Source organism: Amaranthus tricolor, chromosome 11 (assembly GCF_026212465.1).
Source record: "Amaranthus tricolor cultivar Red isolate AtriRed21 chromosome 11, ASM2621246v1, whole genome shotgun sequence".
Classification (NCBI taxonomy): domain Eukaryota; kingdom Viridiplantae; phylum Streptophyta; class Magnoliopsida; order Caryophyllales; family Amaranthaceae; genus Amaranthus; species Amaranthus tricolor.
Window position 1 is genome coordinate 23,653,303 of NC_080057.1, and position 21,756 is coordinate 23,675,058.

Genomic DNA, 21,756 nt, shown 5'->3' on the forward strand with positions numbered 1-21,756 from the left:
GTTTGGTAAGAAAGTATACACGACAATTAGCTTATTTTAACATAATTAAGGATTAAGTGATGAAACCACATAATAAAAATATACGATAAATTATCTTGTTGTTACTTCTATGAATTTACTATTTTAAATAAATAGCATATTTAAAATGAATGATCATAATAATTAATAAAATCAACTGATCAGATAAAAAATAAAAATATTTAGTTTGCCCAAAAAAAACCCTTTATTATCCTTATTTCCGCATTCTCAACCTAAAACCCTCGTTTCATTTGCTCTCTTCTCATCGTTGTTTCTCTCTCCTCCATAACAATGGCGTCAACCTTAACACGCTCTCTCATCTCTCTCCGTCCATCACATTCAAACTCCCTTTCTCTCTCCTCCTTCAAACGCTTCATCTCTTCTTTCTCCTCTCCTTCCATAACTTGTCCTCCTTCAGTCCCCACTTTCCCTTCCCCTACTCGTCCTTCCCTTCTCATTTCTCACTCAGTCCGAGTCGTCGAACCCTCAGCTCGATTCAATTCGCTTCGTTGCCGAGTCAACCGTTCTGGTCCTTACTCGCCACTCAACAACTCGTCCGGGTCAAATTTTAGTGACCGTCCTCCGACAGAAATTGCGCCGTTGTTTCCAGGGTGCGATTATGAACATTGGTTGATTGTTATGGATAAACCTGGTGGTGAAGGTGCTACGAAGCAACAGATGATTGATGCTTATATCCAAACCCTAGCTAAAGTTCTCGGGAGGTGTTCACTGTTTAATAATTTAGTTTTTGCAATGATTTTCTTTTTTTATTGCATTGTTTTGAATGTTTAATTTTCTTTTGGTGGTCTTTTTGTTAAATCTTGTGAATTTTCTTTGAATTTCAGTGTAAATTTTTGAAATGTGTTGTTTTATACAAGTATAAATAGTGGTAGAATGGATTTTAATTTTTTTGAAAATTAGGTTACCGAAGAGGTAGGCTGAAGAATGGGGAAAAGGATATGTATGGATAATCATTATAATTGGTTTTCTTAGTTGTAGATTAGTATTTAGTTAAAATTGAATAAAGTACATGTTACATAGTTTTGGTCATGTAGTCGAACCCCATATTGTTAAGAGTAAGTTTTTTGCATTGTTGTTGTGTATCTTGGAAGATCATTACTTTTACTAAGAAGAGAGCATACTGTTAGACCTTTTTAACTAGTGTAGTGTATGGATAATTGGGGACATTGATAGTTAATAATTGAATTTTCTGAACTAGATTGCTCCTTCTGTTTGCCACATTTGAGGTAATGGATACTGTAAATAAGGGAGGTTTTGTAAAATTTGCAAGAATTTGCATCAATCATGGGTTTGTTTGTAAAAAGATACTAGTTTGAGTACGGATGAGCTCAATATCCTTTTTTGTTCGGAAACAGGCTGTGCAAGTTGAGACAAATATTTCATCTACTGATAAGAACTTCTTTCAGCACTTTCCCTGAATTCTTTGCTTAGGTGAATGAAGTTATGAATATTTGATTGTTTCTTTAATTTCATGACTTTTACTTTGTCTAATAGTTGTCTTTAAGCTCATATTATGTGATGCTGACGGCTGTGCATACTCAGTTATTGCTGATTGCATTTCATTTTGTGTGAATCCTATAACTTTGGGTACCTTTTTTAGGGCGCTCTCCACCCCTTTGTTTCTCTTTGTCTTTGGACAGAATAATAAGTTTGTTTGTTACAACTTACAAGTTAGCTTGTCCAGTGTAGCTGTGTTCAATGGTTATCTTTGTAATTACTTATATGTAGTTCTTTGATGATAATTCAGTGAAGAGGAAGCCAAAAGGAAAATTTACAATGTTTCCTGTGAGAGGTACTTTGGGTTTGGTTGTGAAGTTGATGAAGAAACCGCAAATAAAATGGAAGGTATGTGACTAGAATAATTCTCATTTAATTGCTGGAGTTTTCTTTTGTTTGTTTGTTTCATTAATTTTGAAGTGCTGGTGTAGGTCTTCCTGGAGTTCTTTTTGTGCTTCCTGATTCTTATGTGGACGCTGAATACAAAGATTATGGAGGTAAAGTTTTTTTCTAAGCAAGCTATTATTGTCAAAATGCTTTTCTAAATATATATTGATGCTCATTGCCCAAATTAATGAATAGAGTTGAAAATTGAAATTGAACCTTGTAATTGACTGGAACCCTCTATCAAGAACAAGATTGCTTCAATCCATGGTTTCATGACTTTCATGCCTCTGCTCTTCAAATTTCCCCACAAAAAAAATTGTGAAATATAAATTATCACAATTATCTTCAGCTGTGTTTTGGTTTAATTGCTTTTGCTTCTCATACAATCGTACTTTCTTGACATCGCTATGTTGTTGACTTGGGAGTTTGGTGATGCTTTGCCATCTTTTCTTTCTTTTCTTTTCTCATATCAAGCTATTAAAGTTCTAAAAGGATATGACTCTTACAACAGTACAACCTACTTAATTAGTTACGAAATAAGGATCTTTTCCTTTTGGCTTTTGACTTGTTAGTTGGTCAAACATCTAAAATACTTGTTTGGTAAAATGACTTAACGCAACTTAAGAAACAATTTTCAAGTAAAATAAAAAAAATTTAATGACAATTTTTTTCATTGGCCTATTTATTCTCAAACAACGGCCAATAAGTAATTTTACTACGCATCTCCATTAACGACTAGCGTATAAATAACCAGCTTAACATCCAATGCTTCGAGCTTGTTAAACAAGCTGCTTGAAGCAACTAACCGGTGACAACAATTGCCCGACACCCCTTTAGGCTTTTTTAGCCCAAGCTTTTTGTGAAGAACTTATGTTTCTTAGAACACTTCCTTTATTAGTTGCGTCCACAAAAAATGTGAATTGTTTAGTCCATAGTGCAAAATCTTGGATGCAGAACCCGTCATGGTAATGATTGTAAGACATCTTTTGGGTTTGTGTCAAGTATGTACTAAGGATCCTTTGTAGATTTGAAGTTTCCAATCAAATAATCCTACATGCTATAGTTATTCAAACAAAAAAAAACAAAAAAAAAATTATGTTCTCTGTTAATTTCACCAATTACCATTTACCTTTATGATTGAACATTGGAAAGTATATTGCTTTCATTGTCTTTTTTACCTTTAGAATTGCCTTGGCTAAGACATGAGTTCACCGAACTAGAATTACCATAGTCAAAATGATATAGGGAATAATCGCTGGAGTCGAGTAAAAGAGATGCCAAGTTGGAGTATCAGGTGGGGTAGGATAAATTTTGATCTTCCATGTAATTTGGCGGTAGTTATGGTCACGTGACTCATGTATGTGCAGGGAAAAAGCAATGGTCGACAAGCAAGACTATTCACTCATTCTTAAAAATGTGACTCATGTAGAGTATACGGAACAGAATTTTAGATGGGAGAAGGGTCATTTCCTAAAATTAGGGCATCATGGTACTTAAAAATGATTTTTGATGGGGAAAATGGCTCCCTGAGAAAATATTTTGGAGAAGCTCCATATTAGTGGTTAATTTTTCGAGTTTGGTTAGTTTGGGCTTAGCTGAATGAAAAAGAACTCAAAATTGGAGACCAGTTTTTATTTTTTTAGTTCCTGAAGCACTTTGAAATGTTGCCCAAATGGCTTATTGGTTTTGATTCATAAGTTCTGTTTGACTTGAAGAGAGAGGCCTGCTTATCCTTCTTTGCATAGAATTCCTTTGATGTGCATGTGCTTTCAGTCATGTTACATCAGTTTCTGACTACCATTTCACTTACTTGTCACGTCTGCTGTTTTCACTTTCCAAATGTCTTAAAATCGTAATGGTACAATTTGTTGCTTTTGTACATGGTTTTTAACCTATCAACACAAAATTATTCCTTCTAGTTTCCAGGAAGAGTACTGATGTGCCGCATGTTTTTTATTTTTCAGCGGAGCTATTTGTGAATGGTGAAATTGTCCAGAGAACTCCAGAAAGGCAAAGAAGAGTGGAACCAGTGCCTCAACGGAATCAAGATAGACCAAGATACAATGATAGGACTCGGTATCAAAGGAGAAGGGAAAATATGAGGTGATGACGTTGAGAGGGTGTGTTTTGGCCTGTTGAACTGACAGGACTAAAGAAGTTTCGTATACTGATAAAACCTGGTTGTGCTGAAGTACGTGATTTGTTGGATGGTGTTAAGCTTACAGAGTATCGATAACGTGAAAATGTCATTTGAAGTTCTCTATGGTCCTCTTTCTAAGTCTTCTCATAGGACTTTTTCATGGTGTCAAATTCAGACCTTTTATCACTTTGATTACTAGTATAAAAGACTTGTATAAAAGTATGTTTTGCAGCTCTCCGGACGAAGTTATGAACTATTTATTGGAGTTAGACTTAAGACTGAGACTTAAAACATGGTAAGTGGTAAGTAGACTTGTTCTACTTGCACATTGTTTTCATCTATAAAATGCAAATCCCATAACTTTGGATAAGCTCCATGAAGCAAATCTACCTCAGCTTCCCCTTTCCAGTGTACTTTAAATCATTGTGGATGAACCTAACTCCATTTTGCATAAACTTTGCACGTTTTCCCTCACAACTTCGTTAGTAGGCATGCAGCTTTACTCAGATTTCTCAATATTTTCCAATTTAATCAAATAGCTACTACTTCCTCCTTTTCTAATCAAATGTTTTTTTTCTTTTGATATATTTTACATTAATTCTCTTATTTTCTTATTTTAGAAACAATTTTTGTCCTCATTTGATCCAATTATTTGTATAATAACAAATAATTATTTTTTTCCAATACCGGTTCTCCCGTTTCTCTTAAAATGAGTATCAACCAAAAAGAATACTTAACTAGAATACGAAGGGAGTATTCTACATCATTCTATGCTAATTAAATTCTAGTTTGTAAATGTTTTTTCTTCACAATTTATCATTACTAGTAGCTAATACCATGACAAATGACAATAGATGATAATCAATTTTTGAAGGAGAAATTAATTAGCCCACAAACATAAAAAATTAGTCAATTAATTTTTCTACTTTAATTACATTTAGTTTTCTCTATTTTTCTCGCTGACAGCCACAAGTATCCCAATAGTATGTTGTATAAAGGAAAAACAATAAACATAACAAAGAGAACTAAGAATGAGGGTAACACTAATTAAGAATATGAGGCATGACAATTTCAACATTATGATATTGCATTATAAAGGGGGAAACCTAAGGCATTAATAAATTTACTACTATTTTAAAATAAAATCACAAAATTACATCTATATTCATGGAGTTTGCCTATAAACTAAAAAGCAACAAGAATAATGTCAAAACCTTAATTTCAATATACGGGGTCAAAAACATGAACCAAAATAAATTCCAACAATTATACCTATAGCTAAGACGCGCCTAGCGATTTTCTCCTCCTCTAACGGTTTCCTTTGTAACTGTAGATTGTCCGATACAAAACTAATGCAATCAAAGGGCTTTTATGCATTCTTTTTGTTGCCATTCCTCCTTGTATTGCAATTTCCGTCATCTTATTTCTACATATAAAATTAAATTACAAACTGCTCCTTCAGCTCCTAGATATTGTGGCCATCTACGCGCATCTAATGCTCAAGAACGGAATTGAATGGACTCTACAAAAATAACAGTCGAAAATTTAAGTAAGCTTAAAACGTGATCAAGTTCACATTTCATACTACTCACTTCAACTTGTGATAGAACAAAGAAATTATTGTTTACCTATCCCTAATATCCTTTTTCGTTTCAATCATCAGACACAAAAGTTTTCTCCTCGTAGTACTTCTTCTCGCTGGCTGCTTTTTTCTCATTTCGCTTCTGCAAAAATATCAGTAAAACAATATTTTAGGCATCAGACCATAATTGGGATTATTGTTTTCCTTCACATACCCGTGTCTGATCCTTGATGCTCAGACATTGGTATGGCACTTAGACACTTCAATTTAGGCGTAAATTGAATATTTAGACATATCCAACACTTGGAAACGTACCAGTATCCCACATCAGAACCCGACTCCCAGTAGCATAGGGATCAATATAGGGGTTGGTAAATAGGTTACTGAACGGAAATGAAGCAATAGGTGACAAATTATAGGGAAGAGTAAGAGCCGACCTCATAAGCTTCATGATTTGCAACAATTCTCCTAATTATTGTCGTGGTAGTTATGTCCAACGGACTTTCTATAACTTTGAAGATGCCCATACTTATCGGAACAGCATAAGGATTATCGTTTTCCTGCAAAATTCAGGCTAAGTAACAGCCAAAAAAGCTATATAATAAATTGAAGTGGCCACAATTTCAAGTTTCAACAATTTACCAGCTGGAAATCATCACTCTCAGCTACAGTTCCGTGGACCACCAATGAGATATTAAAAGTTGTAATCTGCCCCAAACATCAAAAAAAGGTAAGACAAAAACTTAAAAAGCAATAATTTTTCCGGGTGTAGTACAGTCGTGGTAACAGATTTGCGGTCAATATTAAGTTAGACACTGGAGTTGGAATCACGAGGGCTTAAAGTAGGAGTAAATGGAGTACATGAAGTGTCATTTAGCAACTTAAGATATGAGTAGAGCCACTATAAAGCTGGAAGAGTAAGGAATCATTTTAAGTGAATCTTTAAACACCTTGGATTCAAATGTCAAAGTAATGCGGATATCCAACAAGAGGTCATAGGACGAAACGTGGGGGACAAAAATGAAAAGCGCCAACTATAATATTATGTGACCGACGTGTCTCTAAATCTTAAGGGCAAGTTCTATCATTAGACCAACGTCTACGTGGATATGAATATTGAGCTTTTCGGAACGATCATAGTAGGGAGATGGAAATACTCGAAATATAGGCGCTTATATTGATGAATGGACATACTTTGAGAGATAAAATTTGAAACAAAGAAATAAGCAAAGGTTTAGGCGTTGCAAAATATTGAGAATATGAAAGAGAATCGTTTTAAGATGATTTTGACATATGCAACAATGGAACATTGGCAAACTGGTAAGGGAGACCAAAGATGACCTAGAATTGATCTATTGGTTGAGATGGTAGATAAGAGAAATAAATTGTGAAAGAGAATTCATGTGGATGACTATTGAGATTGATATGTGGTTCATTTTGCTGACCTTAATCTTTTGAAATTCAGACTTTGACATTGTTGTTATCATATGATAAGCAAAAAAAAAAGAGGAAAAAAGAAGCATTACTTCAAAACTTATAATCAGGTTTAGCTCATTCTTCAGAAAAGTAGCCAACAGAATGCTAAATACTCGTGTTTCTTCTAATTGTTTAAAGTTAGGTAAGATAAACTAAGCCAATTAATTATGTTTCCATCCCTACCCTGCAGAAAGAATGTATATACACACCCATTCTCCATTTTTTTCACCAAATTTATTCACGTACATTTGATTTATTCATGTCTACAATCTTATTTCACCAACAAATTTAGATGTTCCAGTACTGAATGACATGTGATGTAATAACTTCCATCTTTACATCATTTCAAACAAAGCAGTAAAATAAGCCAACATTTAAATATTATCAAAAACATATTTCTCATTACACTTGCTTCTAGTAATTTAGTAAGGATCTAAACATTTCTCTAGAATTCAAATGAAAAACAGAATAAGGGTGAAATTATGCAAAATACAACAGATTTTAATAGACTTGAGAGATGAAAGGAGAGAAACCATAAGCTGCTGAAATAAAGAGTTAACTAACCGTATCTTTTGACACTTCCAAAGGAGCACCAATGATCACCTCATCTACGTAACGACAAGCCAAGACACTCAAACTTCTTTCATGAAGATTCATAATTGGACGATGACTTCCTTTTTTTGCACTGTACACAACATAAAACAAAAATAAATTAAAACCAATAATTCGAATCGTTGCTCAAGAACTAGCCCTCTTTACAATCATAACATATTCAAGAGGTAGGGAAAACAAGCACTAGAAATCAAAGCTTCACTATTTTTCGTTTCCCTTTTCTTCTTTTCTTTTTTTCCCATCAGTGTGTCTAAATACATGTGCATTTATTATTTAAGTGAAGCTGCAAATGATAGAAAATTGAGAATCAATAGAAAATAACCTTTGTATTCACAAGAGAATGGTCACGTACACTCGACCCCCTTACATGGGTGAAAACCATTTTCACGGTATTGGAGCAAGTCAATGTTGTTTCTATTTTCCTATCGGCATGCTAGTAACACTTTCTTAGAACATGGATTGATATTCCAAGTAGTCTTGCAACATCAGCATTATCATACTGTGTCACAACTAACATCACCCTTCATCCTTGAAGGTTAGTCAGCATCTTACTGTCTTTGACTAGTTTTTTATAAATTGAGCATCGAGTCTAAGACATGTTTAGAGAAAACACGATTGAATTTCTTAACGAGCCTCTTAAATAAGATATAACATATCAAGGACAAATAAGATGCCAAAAAAATAAAAGGTCCATAACCTATCTACAAAACAAATGACTACTCTACGTTCTACCACGAAATAAAGCTTATGAGTAACACCATGAAGTTATAGGAGAGGGTGATACAACACCCCCTAATACAGTGCAAAGTATCGTCCGCATTACCGTATAGTGACCGTATTATAAAGGCTTTTATCTTACCATGACTAATGATGACCACAAAACCGTCCGTATTGGCAACAAAAGTCGTTTTGTGATCGTTAACGCAACCAAAATGTCATTTTTGCACTATGCTGCCTAAGAAGTTGCACTCGCATACCCGAAAACAAATTTGGTTTTATGTAAGGACAAGGGAAGATATAGCATGGATGCTTTTCATTTCATGCTATACAAATGGAGTGCTATATGGTATAGAAAAAAATGCACATGATTTTTATTGAGTTAAAGGTGCTACAAAATACCAAGAAAAGTACTATGGTAATTGGTAGGTTGTGACAACGGAAGGTCTGCCACGCAAGCATGTGCTTACCTAAACCAAAACGTAGTATTGTAGGCTATGAATGGACGATTTCCGCAATCAGCCTACAATCCTACATTTTGGTTTAGGTAAGCACAAAATATTAACAATACAAATTACAACCACAATATGAGGATGTCGGTGATATTTTTCACCATGGTGGAAAACCCTTTAAAAATAGGAAATTTTGTTTAAGTTAGTCTAGTCATGTGCAATGATGACCAAAAATCGCACCAATTAAAAAGTGAAATGTAGAAACTTTAAGGATGCTGGACGACAAAGGGGCAGGCCGAAAATGACATAGATAATGGAAGAGATAAAAGTCAATAAGAATTACAATTGTAAGAGCATGACAATAGATTGTAATGAACGAAAGAGAATATATGTTAATTATCATTGATATGAATTTTCTTAGCTGTAAATTAGTATTAAAAATAATGCCAAAAAAAAGTATATAATCTGTTAGCGATGATCACTCACAATAACATTAATTTATTTTGGTTCATGAAGCCAGCCCATATTGTTGGGATTGAGGCTTTGGCATTTTCATGTATGGCATGTATGGAAACGCCATTGAATATGATTGTGCTTTCCAATATAGTTACCACCTCTACAGAAGGCATCCAAAACAACAATATCGAAGCCTTAATTGCTATAGAGGGAGGTTATTTAAAAGGCATCTATAAGTCTAGAATGCACAAACTCCTCCCATGCTACACCAGGTTTTAATGGCCAAACAAACAATAAAGAGAAAGACTGCAGTATTACGGTTACACGAGAAAGAAATGGCTATCAACCTGACAGTCTGGTCTGTATGAATTCCAACAAGAAGAAAATCTCCAAGTTCCCGAGCAAGTCGTAATATCTGCAAGTCAAAGAATTATACCAACTCAAGTTAAAAATAAGGACACCAACAATACGCTAAAGAAGACAAGTGGAGCAGTGCTGTACTCCGTTCAACTCAAATTTTTCATTTTTGCAAAATCTCATTTCATTTTTGTTCAATTTAGTGGTGCAAAAACTACAAACATTTCAACAAGTATAACAAATTTTCATTACCTACAGCCATGTGAAAACAATGGGACACCTACCTTACAAACTTTCAGAAGTCCAACAACAAAAAGAATTAGGAAACACAAACAGCAATTAACTTAAGTCAAGGCATTGACTTGGTTGAAGGTAAATATTTCAAAACCAAAACATTAGTTTTCTTTTTTAAAAAAATTGAATATAGAATAATAATTGAAATTTTAGTATGGACACAATGACAAAGAGCCCACAGGCCACAATATTGAACTCTGGGCAGGCTCTTAACATTACAACAACATTCCATTACCCCAATGCTTGTGTGTGGCTCATGGGGTTTGGAGAGTATGCAACCTTACTTGTTATAACAAAGAAGTTGTTTATGATTGCCTCTTTATTGCAAACATCATCTACCACTTCACATGGACAAGAAATGCAAAGGATTAGTTATAATCATAGACTCATAATTCATTATGAAAAATATACCAAGGACGAAAATAATGTGTTATTGACATTATGAAAAAATAGTATTTGACTACAGTAAGACAAAAGTTACTTCTCAAAGAGCCAGGCAAGTGTTCAACATAGTACTGATTGTCCTCTACATAACCATTGGAAACTTTAACAAGAAAAGGCTAAAATTATGGAAAACATTTTTATAACATAAAGATGAAGTTTAAAAATTAAGTCATCTCAACACTGCACATGTATGATATAATTGATAAACAGCTTGAGTGAGAGAGGTTTGCATACTATTCACTAGTGAAGCCATTACTTATTTCTTTTGCACAAGGAGGGAAGTTTGTGTATAATACAAAAGCAAGCACAGAACCAGAGGGGATCGACTTTTAAGAAGCGTTAAGAAAAACATACATACCTCTACATGCCCTGCATGGAAAAGATCAAAAGCACCGTCAATATAAACAATGCGGGAATCTGGTTTGGGACCCTGTATGTAAATGGAAAAATATAATCAAAATAAATCCCACAATCAATGTAACGTATCTTTTCTCCAATCAGGTGGTCAATTGAACTCGAGTATTTATTTACAGATTTAAAATCCCTACTTCCCCGGTATCTTATTTATGTGAAGTTGCTCATAATGTTTGCTATCAAGGTCAATCGGAAAAACCTCTTAGTTAGTATTATCAGAAAAGGTTAAGGTAGCATTCTACCGACCCCACAAACCTCACCCTGGGTGGGAGCCACTTAATGGCATTGGGCTAATGGAACTAGAAGTGAATTTAAGAGCTCCTTCAACCACCAATGCGTCATAATGAAACTAGTTTTAGACTCGATTCATAAAGTCTAGTTTAGGTGCTTAAGGCCCTCATATATCTAATGTTAGTTAGTAGTCAAGATGTAGTTTCCACCTTAAGATGAATACCACGTAGAATTATCTTATTTAAAATTTCTATATAATGTCAATCTGCAATATGGTTGTGTTAACAACCTTTAATAGCTTCATATATGAAATATGAGGGCACAGCTAAATCTAGGGACAAAAAGGTGATTCTACAAATGCAAAGTTGGAGATTGAATCTAAAGAAAAAATATATGCGAAATGGAAAGATTTCTGCAGTTTATAGAGGATTGTATGTACCTTTCCATTTGAAAATTGCACAATTCTGCGAGAAGTTGGAAGGAAGTGAGAAATACGAGTCCCACTGGTGGTTACACCATCATCAAACTTTTGGCTATGACCATGACTGAACTGTCTCTGGAGGGAAGAATGATTGCGATTTTCATTAAGAGATCTTTCTCTGACACAAAGAAGCATACGTCCTGCTTAGACGCATTAAATAAGTCAAAGGGGGCATACAATATCAAAAGAAGTAGCGTGCACATAGTAACTTAAAAGCTACTTCAGATTTATTACAAGTCCAACCTTAGTGGTAATAAAGTATGAGGCCCAATAAAGTGTAAGGGGGCCTTCAACTCGGCTTAGTGTGCCTACGAGCACTTTTTTGAAAAGCAGGTATGCAACGTTATTTTTTTGGAATTTTTGACTTTTTGGTAGGCCCAGATGCACCTCCATGCTTTACATTGGCCAAAATGATATTTCCATGCATTTTTTAGAAAACAAGCATGCCAAAATGCCCTTTTAAACTAAGGATCCAACACGAAATTCAGATCAAGGACGAGTGTAGCAATACCTTTATGAAAAACATCGTAAAACATCATCACATCTTATGACATTAGCCATATTCAAATTAACAAAGGGGGCGTTCCTTACTCAGCGCGTTGTTGTACTTTCCACAAGAAGTGACAAGTATACAAGGGTTTCGAAATCATCGCCCAAAAGCGTTGCATCATATTGCCCGAATGTGGAGTCCAGTGTCACATGATTCGCTAATCATCTCGCGAATCGCGAATTCTAAAAGGCGAACTAACTAGCGAATTATGCAAGGGTTGCTAGGTCATTTCTTGGAAGTAGTGCACCACATCTCTCAAATGTGGTATTAAAGGGAAAATTCTACTAAATAAAAATAGAATAACACTATTATACAAGTCATAATGTGAAACTTCGGAAAGAGATCATTAAAGGAAGCTGTGAGATGTATATTTTAATGGATGACTAAACATACCCTTAAGGATAGAATTCATATATAACGAGTCTTGGAGTTTGTGACACCCAAGTATTAAAGACAAAATAAAAAAGAATTATGTACATTGGTTTGGTCATGTGCAAAGAAAGCCATAAAATGCACTAGAAACTTTGAAGAGCATAGAAGAGGAATAATTAAGCCGAAGATGACTCGTTATCGTTATAGATAAAAATGAATGGAATAGAAGAATATTTGTGTAAAATCATCGAAATTCTTCTTGGTTATAGATTATAATAAATAGGTGATTAAAGTACAATCCATATTAGCAATGGCGCTTATTTGTTTTGGTTTATATAGTTGACTTCATATAGAATTGAAGGCTTTTGGATTGATGTTCTTGTTGACAGCACCAAAACCAGTCAGCAATACCATGATATATCATATGCAAAATGTAATAACAAATTCAAGTTTTAGAATAGAGTTACGACCAACAATGTCTGTGCTAGATACTCCTTCTGTACGTTTAATCTGCTTAAACCGACCAGCTCTTTTGGCTAAAGCATAAGCATCAGTTCCATCAGGAAGAAGGCAGGGGTCATCTCCATGAATGATGTAGTCAATATTATATTCATCAAATAACTTCTTCATAAAATCTTCGGTAATTGCATAAGGAGCATCAGGAATGACCTCATCGACCCATTTTACAGCTTGAACCATAATCATCCTGTCAAAAATTTGGACTTAAAATGTTACTTAGATTCACATATTTGAACAGAAAAACTAACAACTAGTAATATACTGAGAACCCTTCTACTTTCCAGCAGAGAGTATAAGCCACAAAATATAATGTACTAGATAAACAAAATAATCTGCAAGCTCAATATAGTACTCTTATAATGCATAATGAACAATCACAAGCAAATGCCTTCAATAATTAAGCATAAAGAAAAATTAACCAAATCAAAGAACATTCTAAATCATCCATATTAACACTTCAAATCCTCACTTCCTTTTTCCCACTAAGGTATCAATTCAATGGCATTCAACAAAGGAGACCTTACATCCTCGAAACTCAAAACAAAATCTTTTACAGCCTAGAAAAAATGAAACACCATAACCAAAACATCCAAAAACACTATAAACAAAAGCCTAAAGATCCCAAAACCTAAAATAATGGAACCAATTATCTCAGTGTAGACTATAGCTTCAACATAAGACCATGAATGTAAAATCATCAAACTTTTCAGCAACACATCTGCAATGAGCTTAAGCATACACGTACATACTCAATTATACAACCACCATCATTAAGACTCCACAACGAATAACTTAAGACATTTTGAGCATATTCAGATATCTTTCTTTTTCTTTTCTTAACTGTCAATACAAATATCTAGAAGCAACCTCTTTCGAATTTGTTATAATATGTGCCTTGAGCCTTGGACTTAAATGTGGACATATAATTGTCCAAATAGATACCATTGTTTGGGAAGCAATGTAGTGTATTTAAGTAGAAGGAGAAAAGCTTTGGTTTGGTCAAAGTCAAGTCAGCTTTACCTTCTGTTGCAACCAAAGTCGACTCGGCTAAAAAGAAGAAATTGAGGATTGGAGACAGTAGTTAAAGTCGACTCGACTTTATGACTGATCACCATAAACGCCGAGTCGGCTTGAGGCTATTATATGGCCGTTTTGTTCATTGCTCCATTTTAGGCCCATGTTATTGTAAGTGTTAGTGGGTATATGTTGAAAATACCCCTAATACACTAGATTAGATGTAGTTGATCCTTTATAATTATTTCTCTCTCTCAAAATGTAATCCACACTTACCTGTTTTTTCTCTCTTCTCCAACCCTCTTTGAATCACCACTGTAATTCTCCATGAAAGCTTCAAGAAGCTTATTTAGACATCAATGAAAACACCTAGGCTAGGGAGGATGTAGCCCACATTGGCTGAAACCTCGTTAAATTGTTGTGTGTTGTTTACTTGATGCTTGATTCATGCAAAATGCCCTTTTCTTTAATTAGGTTTTCAAATCCTGATTTTTCTCCAAATGAATTGGAAATCTACTCATTGATCCTAGGTGCATTAATATGTATACTAATTCATTTAAGACACCTAGTTTCTTCAGGATTAAAACAAGGGTAAGGTTGCATACTTTAGAACTCTAACTACACCAAGGCCAAAGTTAATTCAGTGACATCGAGCAATGTAATGGCGTAACCTAATGTTGTACTCAACGCAAACCGTTAAAGAAAAATATAATTCAACAAATTCAGCTAAAACACCAAAATAACAACCAACTAATTAAAATCATGATCAGAGAAGAGAACATATGAACCTTTCATGAAGAGGAGTAACAGGAGGCCCTTTATTAGCGGTAATTTCAACATCACTAACAACACCAACAACTAATTGATCACCAAGAGCACGAGCTTGGCGAAGAGCATTACAATGTCCATAATGCATCATATCGAAACATCCATCCATATAAACACGAATTGGCTTCTTTTTCTTATTCCTAACCCACAATTCTAGGGTTTCCGATAATCCCACAGCATGAATTCCCCAAATTGAAAGCCCTAATGCAACCCCAGCAACCACACATTTCGCAATCAACCTTAATTTCTGTTCTGCATTATCTTCGGCAGTAGAATCAGAACCCATTTTAAAAATTTGATTGTTCGTAATTTAGAAATTTAGATTGTTAGCTGCGCATAACAGATATGGGTATACGAACGATGAAGGGAAGATCGCTGAAAATGGAAGATTACAGGTGTTTATTGTTAGGGAATATGTTATTATGGTTCTGAATTGTTGTTTTTCTGGCTTCTTGTAGAGAAATCTGGTGGAATCTATTCTTTGTTACTAACTACTACTACGAACTAACGCCACGTTATTAGCATTTGCCTTATGCAATGCCTATGGTGCAACTACACCAACTATCAAAACCGAACCGATCAGATCGAACCGAACTATGTTAATTTTTTTTCCGTGTTCAGTGTGTTTCTGATAATTTTTGGAAAGGTTCTTATATAAGTAAAATTTCGGTTATATTTTCTCAACTATGTAATTCAGTAATCATTCGCTCAACTGAGAAACCTAATGTTGCTAGTTCGATCCATGTTAGATATATTTATGCAAATACTAATTTTTAATCACAAATTCTTATTTGAAACCGTCTTTACAAAAGACTTCTCAAGTTTGGACCAGCCTAATTTTTAAATTTTAAAAAAGAAATAACTAAACTTTCTAAACAATGTTTTTTGACTTCCATTTTCAGTTTTCCTTTTTCTCTTTCCTGACAAAACTACTCATCTTCCTCTCTCAAACTCCATTTGTAGTTCTCAATCTCCATCTTCCTCTCTCAAACTTTATTGTTGTTTAATCTCTGGTTATCTTCTTCAACATTTGCAAAACCATTAAAGTTATGTATTTATACTTCTTTATTTTCATTTTTAAAGCTTTCTTTTTCATTTTTTTAGGTTGATTGTGTTATATATTAGTTGGATTTATAATTTTCTGATTTTTTTTAAATTAAGCTTCTAACATAATATATTGGGAGTTATAACATAATATATAATATAGTTGGGATTATAACAAAATATATAATTCCGGTTATAACGTAATAGATTTGGGTTTATAACAGTATATATTTGTGATATAATACTACAAAATTGATATTATAATAATACAAGCAAATATACTATGTTATAAAACCTCAAATATATTAAGTTTTAATTCCAAATATATTGAGTTATAACCCCAAATATATTTTGTTATAATCATAAATATATTCTGTTATAACTCCAAATATATTTTATAACCCCAAATATATTATGTTATAACCCAAAATATATTATTTTAACCCCAAATCATAAATTTAGCCATAATTGTCATCTTTAACATCACTATTTCCCACCATTGATGAACTTTAATTTTTTTAAAAAATGAAAAAATCTGATTTATTACTAAATGATGTTTTATTCTGCTTGAGAATAGACAGTTAATCAGAAAACATTTCATCTTCCAAAAAGAAAGCAGTTTCGTACAAAAAATTTTTAAAAACTGCAGCTTTTTTAAAACAGTATTTTTTTGTAATTAAGATATTTACTAAAGAAGAAAAGTGGGTTGGGCTCTTGAGAGTCGTCTTTAGAAAAGACGGTCTCTCAAGAGAGAGCCTAATTTTTAATTATAAGAACTAACTCAATTTGGGCCTCTTCATGAGTTGGGTCCTACCCTAAGCGGTTGCACCTTAAAACTACCCTCAGGAGTGACCCTGTCCGTGTCTATATTCATTTAAGGGTATAGTTGTTGTATCACCTATAATATTTCCTTGTTCTCTATTAAATATCTCATCAAAATACTTTATATATCGATTCTTATGTTCTTATCCTGAACTAGAATGTTCTTATCCTTATCCTATTGACGTATGGAGATGCCTAGGGATGGTTTGAGTGACTTGGCTTACTGATCTATTCAATAAGATTTGGAGGACAAATAAAATGTCTAATGAATGGAGAAGTAATATAGTGCCTGCTTACAAGAACAAAGGGAATGCCCAAAATTGCTCTAATTATGGAAAAGTAAATGACTCGTGAGTAATATTATGATATTATGGGAAAGAGTGTAGAGATATGAATGAGGACATGTAACTCCATATCATATCATAGAATCAATATGGATTTATGCCAAGGAGATTTGCAATGGAAACAATACCTCTTATGAGACAAATGATAGAGTACTTCAGGACTAGAAAAAAAGACTTGCACATGATTTTTAGTGATTTGGAAAAAGCATACGACAAGGTTTCAAGAAAGAGTTTGATTTGCAATGATAAAGAAGGGCATTCTTGAGAAAATACATTAATATAGTGCAAGACATATATTGAGAAGTAAAGGCGTCTGGATGTTGAGTCTTTAGTCATGGCAAGAGCTCACTAGTGGAAACAACGTTATATGCTCCAATTTTTGGACTTAATGCTCCGATTTTAATCCCAAACACATATAAGAGGAGCATATTGAATTTATTGTCTACTCCAGTTCAAACTAAAGCAATTAAGGAGACTTTTTACCGCGATTCTAGGAAAACCAAAGCATATAATGGTATTAGCCGGAGCATAAAGTCTCTTTTTTTAGATTAAGAAAGTCAACAACATCACCTTTAATATATTGCCACAGCTAACACATGGACAGTTTAAACCAATTTCTCTATCCTAGCTTGATTTTTGATAACAATATTACAAAATTTCAAGACCCCATCTACAAATCTTAACGATTCAATGCTACCGTACATCTAAAAATAACATTTTGTCATTATGACTATTCAAGACTTACTCCCAATAATGAATAAGTCTTGAGCAAGTATTTAGGTTAACTTTCTTTAACCTTTATCTTAATTTACATATGTACCCAAAGAACAAATTAAGAAAAAAAAAAATTTGTGTATTTTCAATATACATCTAAGAACAGTCTCAAAATAAGGATTATTCAAGACTTACTCCTAATGAGTAAGTCTTGAACGGGTAACTAGACATATGATGATGATGCGTCAATTTTTAGTTCATTTCAGGTCATGTTCAAATTACAAACAAACATATCACATTTCCCACCAACATAATAAATATCCAAATTCATTGTTGAAATTTGTCATATGAATTAAAAGAAACATTTTCTACAAAATACACATAAATCTAACCTTCAACAAACTTATAGTATAAACTTTAAAATAAAACTCAAAAATAACAACTACACAAATACTTAAAATCACATTCGAATTATCTTAAAAAAAAAATCACATTTGAATTTAAATTCAAATAAAATATAGCATTCATTAAACCCATTAAAATCTTAATAAATCTAAATTGCACAAAACACACAAAAAAACCAAATAAAATACTTTAATGTGACATGCAATGGAGTAAGTAGAATAACTTTAATTCAAGATGTGAGCTTTACTAAGCTAGTCTTAATTATATGTTTGGCCTATAAATTCTTGATCTTTTGATGAGTTTACCCCCCAAAGACTTCGAGTTTTATTGTTTGTTTTTATGTCTATTATTTATATTTACCTTTATTTGATACAACCAAACTATCCAAAACCAAACATAAATATATATAACTCCTAGCCCACTCAATTAATAACAAAGAAGATTGTCCATATGGATATGATCTCATGCTTTGCCAATTATGCTATTCATTAGGAAGTAATTAAGGTGTTATAAATTTGTTTTAATGGAAGGAACCTAAAAACCTTAAATAAATTTTTGTGAGAGACCGTCTCTAATTACGTTGGTCTAAAAAGAAAATTATAGAGTAAATTTTTCGGTCGGCATTAAAAATATTGTAAATAGGCATTTAGAAGGTTTTAAGTACTTAAGTACTTACTCGGTGGGTATATTGTAAGTAGGCATTAAAAATATTATAAGTAGGTGTTATGAATATGGTAAGTAGACTAGTAGGCTAAGTTTCTCGATAGGCATTAACAATATTGTAAGTAAGCATTTTAAGTACTTTTTCGGTGGGCATCAAGTATATTGTACGTAAGTAGGTATTAAGAATACCATAAGTGGACATTAAAATTTAATAGACTGTCCTAGAAAAACGTCTCTCAAAGAGCCGATTTCCCAAAGAGACGGTTTCTCATGAGACTGAATGAAAACCTTAATGACAACCTTTGAATCGGATATCATTAACTTGGGTGGTTTGTTTAAAACAAATACAAGTTATATAGATTAGTTTTTTTTCCGACAAATAAAAGTCATAAGTGATTTTATTTGAGTATAATCAATTGGTTGGTTTATATTCATGGATGGGCAATAGATGTTTATTAACGCTATTTATTTTTTAAAAAATTCTTTATATTAAAATAAAAAATTTATCTAATTAGTTACTTTTTTATTTATTAAAATACTTTTAGTACATGCTACATATAACATCAGATCAACTTGCTAACATCGGCAAAATACACCAAAAAATAAAAGAACGTTATTTACGTGTCTTAATTAACCTTATTCCTTGAGTTTCGCCATTTGCACAAAAAGACAAACTATTCGTTATTTGTAGAGAGAGAAAATCTTCCTAATTGTAAGTATTTGTGAATAAGAAAAACTCTAATGACAAAGCGTATTCTGGAATACGAATGAATTCAATCCAAAATAATCCAACTCGAATATAACCTGACGAAAGTATTTCAATTCAAAATATGTCCACTTAACCATCTTGATAGGTTTAACTAGAACCAAAAATAATTTTGAAAATTCTCAACCTTCGTAACAATTATAGTGCAAAATTATGATTTCAATCACAGTTACAATCGTGAAACAAATTTCACGGCCAATAAGAACAAGTCTGTGATCAATGTATATTCGGCTGCAGCAATTTCAACGATCTTTACAATACGATTATGATGCATTAATGTGACCTTATTTTTAAATTATATTAACGACTATAACAACCAGGAAAGTGGTATCAAATAGAGTAAATTTCGTTGAGATTAAAGTGAAACAGTTGATTTTCAAGCAAACAAAACCTTTTTTTTCTTCTAAATCCGCTACTCCTATGAGCATTTATAGTTGTGGCCTTGTGGGGCATAAGATGTACTTCAAGAGAAATGTAATTGGTTGAAGGCTTTAAGCATAAAAAAAGGGGGGGGGGGGGGAAGGTTTGTACTTGGTCCTTGGAAACAATTGACAAGAGGGTGACATGTGATTGTAAGAAGACAACGTCATCTCCAAAGGAAAATAAAAGGTTAGGGTAAGCTTAGGGGTTAGTTGGTTATTGTTTGTTCGAGTTGACTTTTTAGTTAGTTTTTGATTTTAATTTATTAATCGGTTAAAATATTAAGGAGTTGTTTGGTATGAACTTTTTAATATCAAGTAAAGGATTCAATTACCATTACTTTACATTTTTTGTTTGGTATGATATTAGGTTAACCCAATTCTTTCTTGAGGGTAATGGATACTCTTATATTGTTACTACTCATTTATGTCATGTAACAAATTTCCTTTCTAAGATCAAGTAAGTCTTTTCCTTATATTTTCATACCAAACAACATATAACTACAACCCATACTCTTACCCTTACTCCACTTTATCATTTTCCTTTTGATTACATGTTATGTTCCTATACCAAACACCCCCTAAATGAGTATTTTATTAAAAATGGTTTTTGAGTTGAAAAGGTATTTTTTGACCAAAATGAAAAGCTACTATAGTTGGCTATTTTAATTGGTGTTTAGCTTGTTTACATATTTTTCTCAAATAAACAATCAATAGATAAAATCTAATTTTACTAAAATTATATTTTAACAACTGACTTATCTAGCTAGCTTAAAAGCCAACAAAAACAATACTTTTGCACATTTAAATAAGTCAACTAAAAAACCAATAATGATTTGCAAACTCAAAAGATGCTAGCGTTATTATTACTCCCTCTAACTTATTAAGAGTGTTATATTTACTACATCTCAAAAGCTCTCACGTTTTTGTTATATGTGATGTAACAATCTTAAGAGAACAAAAGAGTAAATAATTTGTAGATTTAAATTATACTAAATTACTAATACTAGTATAATATCAAATATGTAAATCTAAAGCCGCATAGGTGTTTAAAATAAATTCGACGATCGATATTCACCAACCTTGTAACCGAATTCGATATAATCCATCTTAATAATATATTTAAAATTATGTAAAAACCAACGTAAAAACAAGACTTAATTTTAAATCGACTTAAAGTACTTAATTTAAAATCGACCTGATATTTCGAATGAACAGCGTTAGAAAGGCTGATAAAGAACAAGTGATAGCAGTGTGCAGACAGAGGAGATTGAGCGGAGTATTGGCCGGGTGTGCATGTGCGCTTACGCACAATGCTGTGGCCTGTGGGGGGTCAATCAAACATAACAGCTCACATTTATGGTTACATAGACTTTACATACATGCTTACCCACATTTATTTGCTTCTATGGGTTACCCTTTTGCCTCCCCTTTATTTATTTTTTAGTTAACTCCTATTCTATTACAACTACTAGTACTTTCTTTTAAAGCATATTTCACTTTTATAAATGCAACTTGTAATCCATTATCCAAGTAAACTAAATTTGTTCCGGAAAATCTTTGACCGCACTCTTCTTTATGAGTATGAGTTACTATCTTCCTTTCCTCTTCAAATTCTGATTATAGTTTTCATATAACAGGATACACTGGGTATGAAGATGATGAGATATTTAATAGGAAAATTAATAAAAACATATGAATTTGTATTTAATAGAAA

The 21,756-nt window shown here is 33.0% G+C and overlaps 2 protein-coding genes across 2 annotated transcripts; one reads left to right on the forward strand and one right to left on the reverse strand.

Moving 5' to 3' along the window:
- Positions 1 to 247: 247 nt before the first annotated feature.
- On the forward strand, positions 248 to 4,437 carry LOC130826766 (multiple organellar RNA editing factor 2, chloroplastic-like). The gene is made up of 4 exons (XM_057692340.1): positions 248 to 740; positions 1,787 to 1,884; positions 1,968 to 2,033; positions 3,888 to 4,437. Exons 1-4 carry the CDS (start codon positions 310 to 312, stop codon positions 4,028 to 4,030), a joined length of 738 nt encoding a protein of 245 aa, XP_057548323.1. The 5' UTR covers positions 248 to 309; the 3' UTR covers positions 4,031 to 4,437.
- A 672-nt stretch (positions 4,438 to 5,109) lies between these two features.
- Positions 5,110 to 15,442, reverse strand: LOC130826765 (ethanolamine-phosphate cytidylyltransferase). Its single transcript, XM_057692339.1, has 10 exons — positions 14,823 to 15,442; positions 12,972 to 13,207; positions 11,538 to 11,719; positions 10,812 to 10,883; positions 9,706 to 9,773; positions 7,686 to 7,806; positions 6,288 to 6,353; positions 6,083 to 6,205; positions 5,692 to 5,787; positions 5,110 to 5,585 (listed from the first exon to the last, which is right to left on the reverse strand). Exons 1-9 carry the CDS (start codon positions 15,146 to 15,148, stop codon positions 5,716 to 5,718), a joined length of 1,266 nt encoding a protein of 421 aa, XP_057548322.1. The 5' UTR covers positions 15,149 to 15,442; the 3' UTR covers positions 5,110 to 5,585; positions 5,692 to 5,715.
- Between the last annotated feature and the right edge of the window lie 6,314 nt (positions 15,443 to 21,756).

Bases quoted from the DNA above. Each gene is read 5' to 3' on its own strand.
- LOC130826765 (XM_057692339.1), bottom strand. From the start codon at position 15,148: ATGGGTTCTGATTCTACTGCCGAAGATAATGCAGAACAGAAATTAAGG. The intron at 13,208-14,822 runs GTTCATATGTTC...AATTTTTGACAG, and splicing joins GTTACTCCTCTTCATGAAAG to GATGATTATGGTTCAAGCTG. The intron at 5,788-6,082 runs GTCGGCTCTTAC...ATATTTTTGCAG, and splicing joins CAAATCATGAAGCTTATGAG to AAGCGAAATGAGAAAAAAGC.
- LOC130826766 (XM_057692340.1), top strand. From the start codon at position 310: ATGGCGTCAACCTTAACACGCTCTCTCATCTCTCTCCGTCCATCACAT. The intron at 1,885-1,967 runs GTATGTGACTAG...GTGCTGGTGTAG, and splicing joins AACCGCAAATAAAATGGAAG to GTCTTCCTGGAGTTCTTTTT. The intron at 2,034-3,887 runs GTAAAGTTTTTT...TTTATTTTTCAG, and splicing joins TGAATACAAAGATTATGGAG to CGGAGCTATTTGTGAATGGT.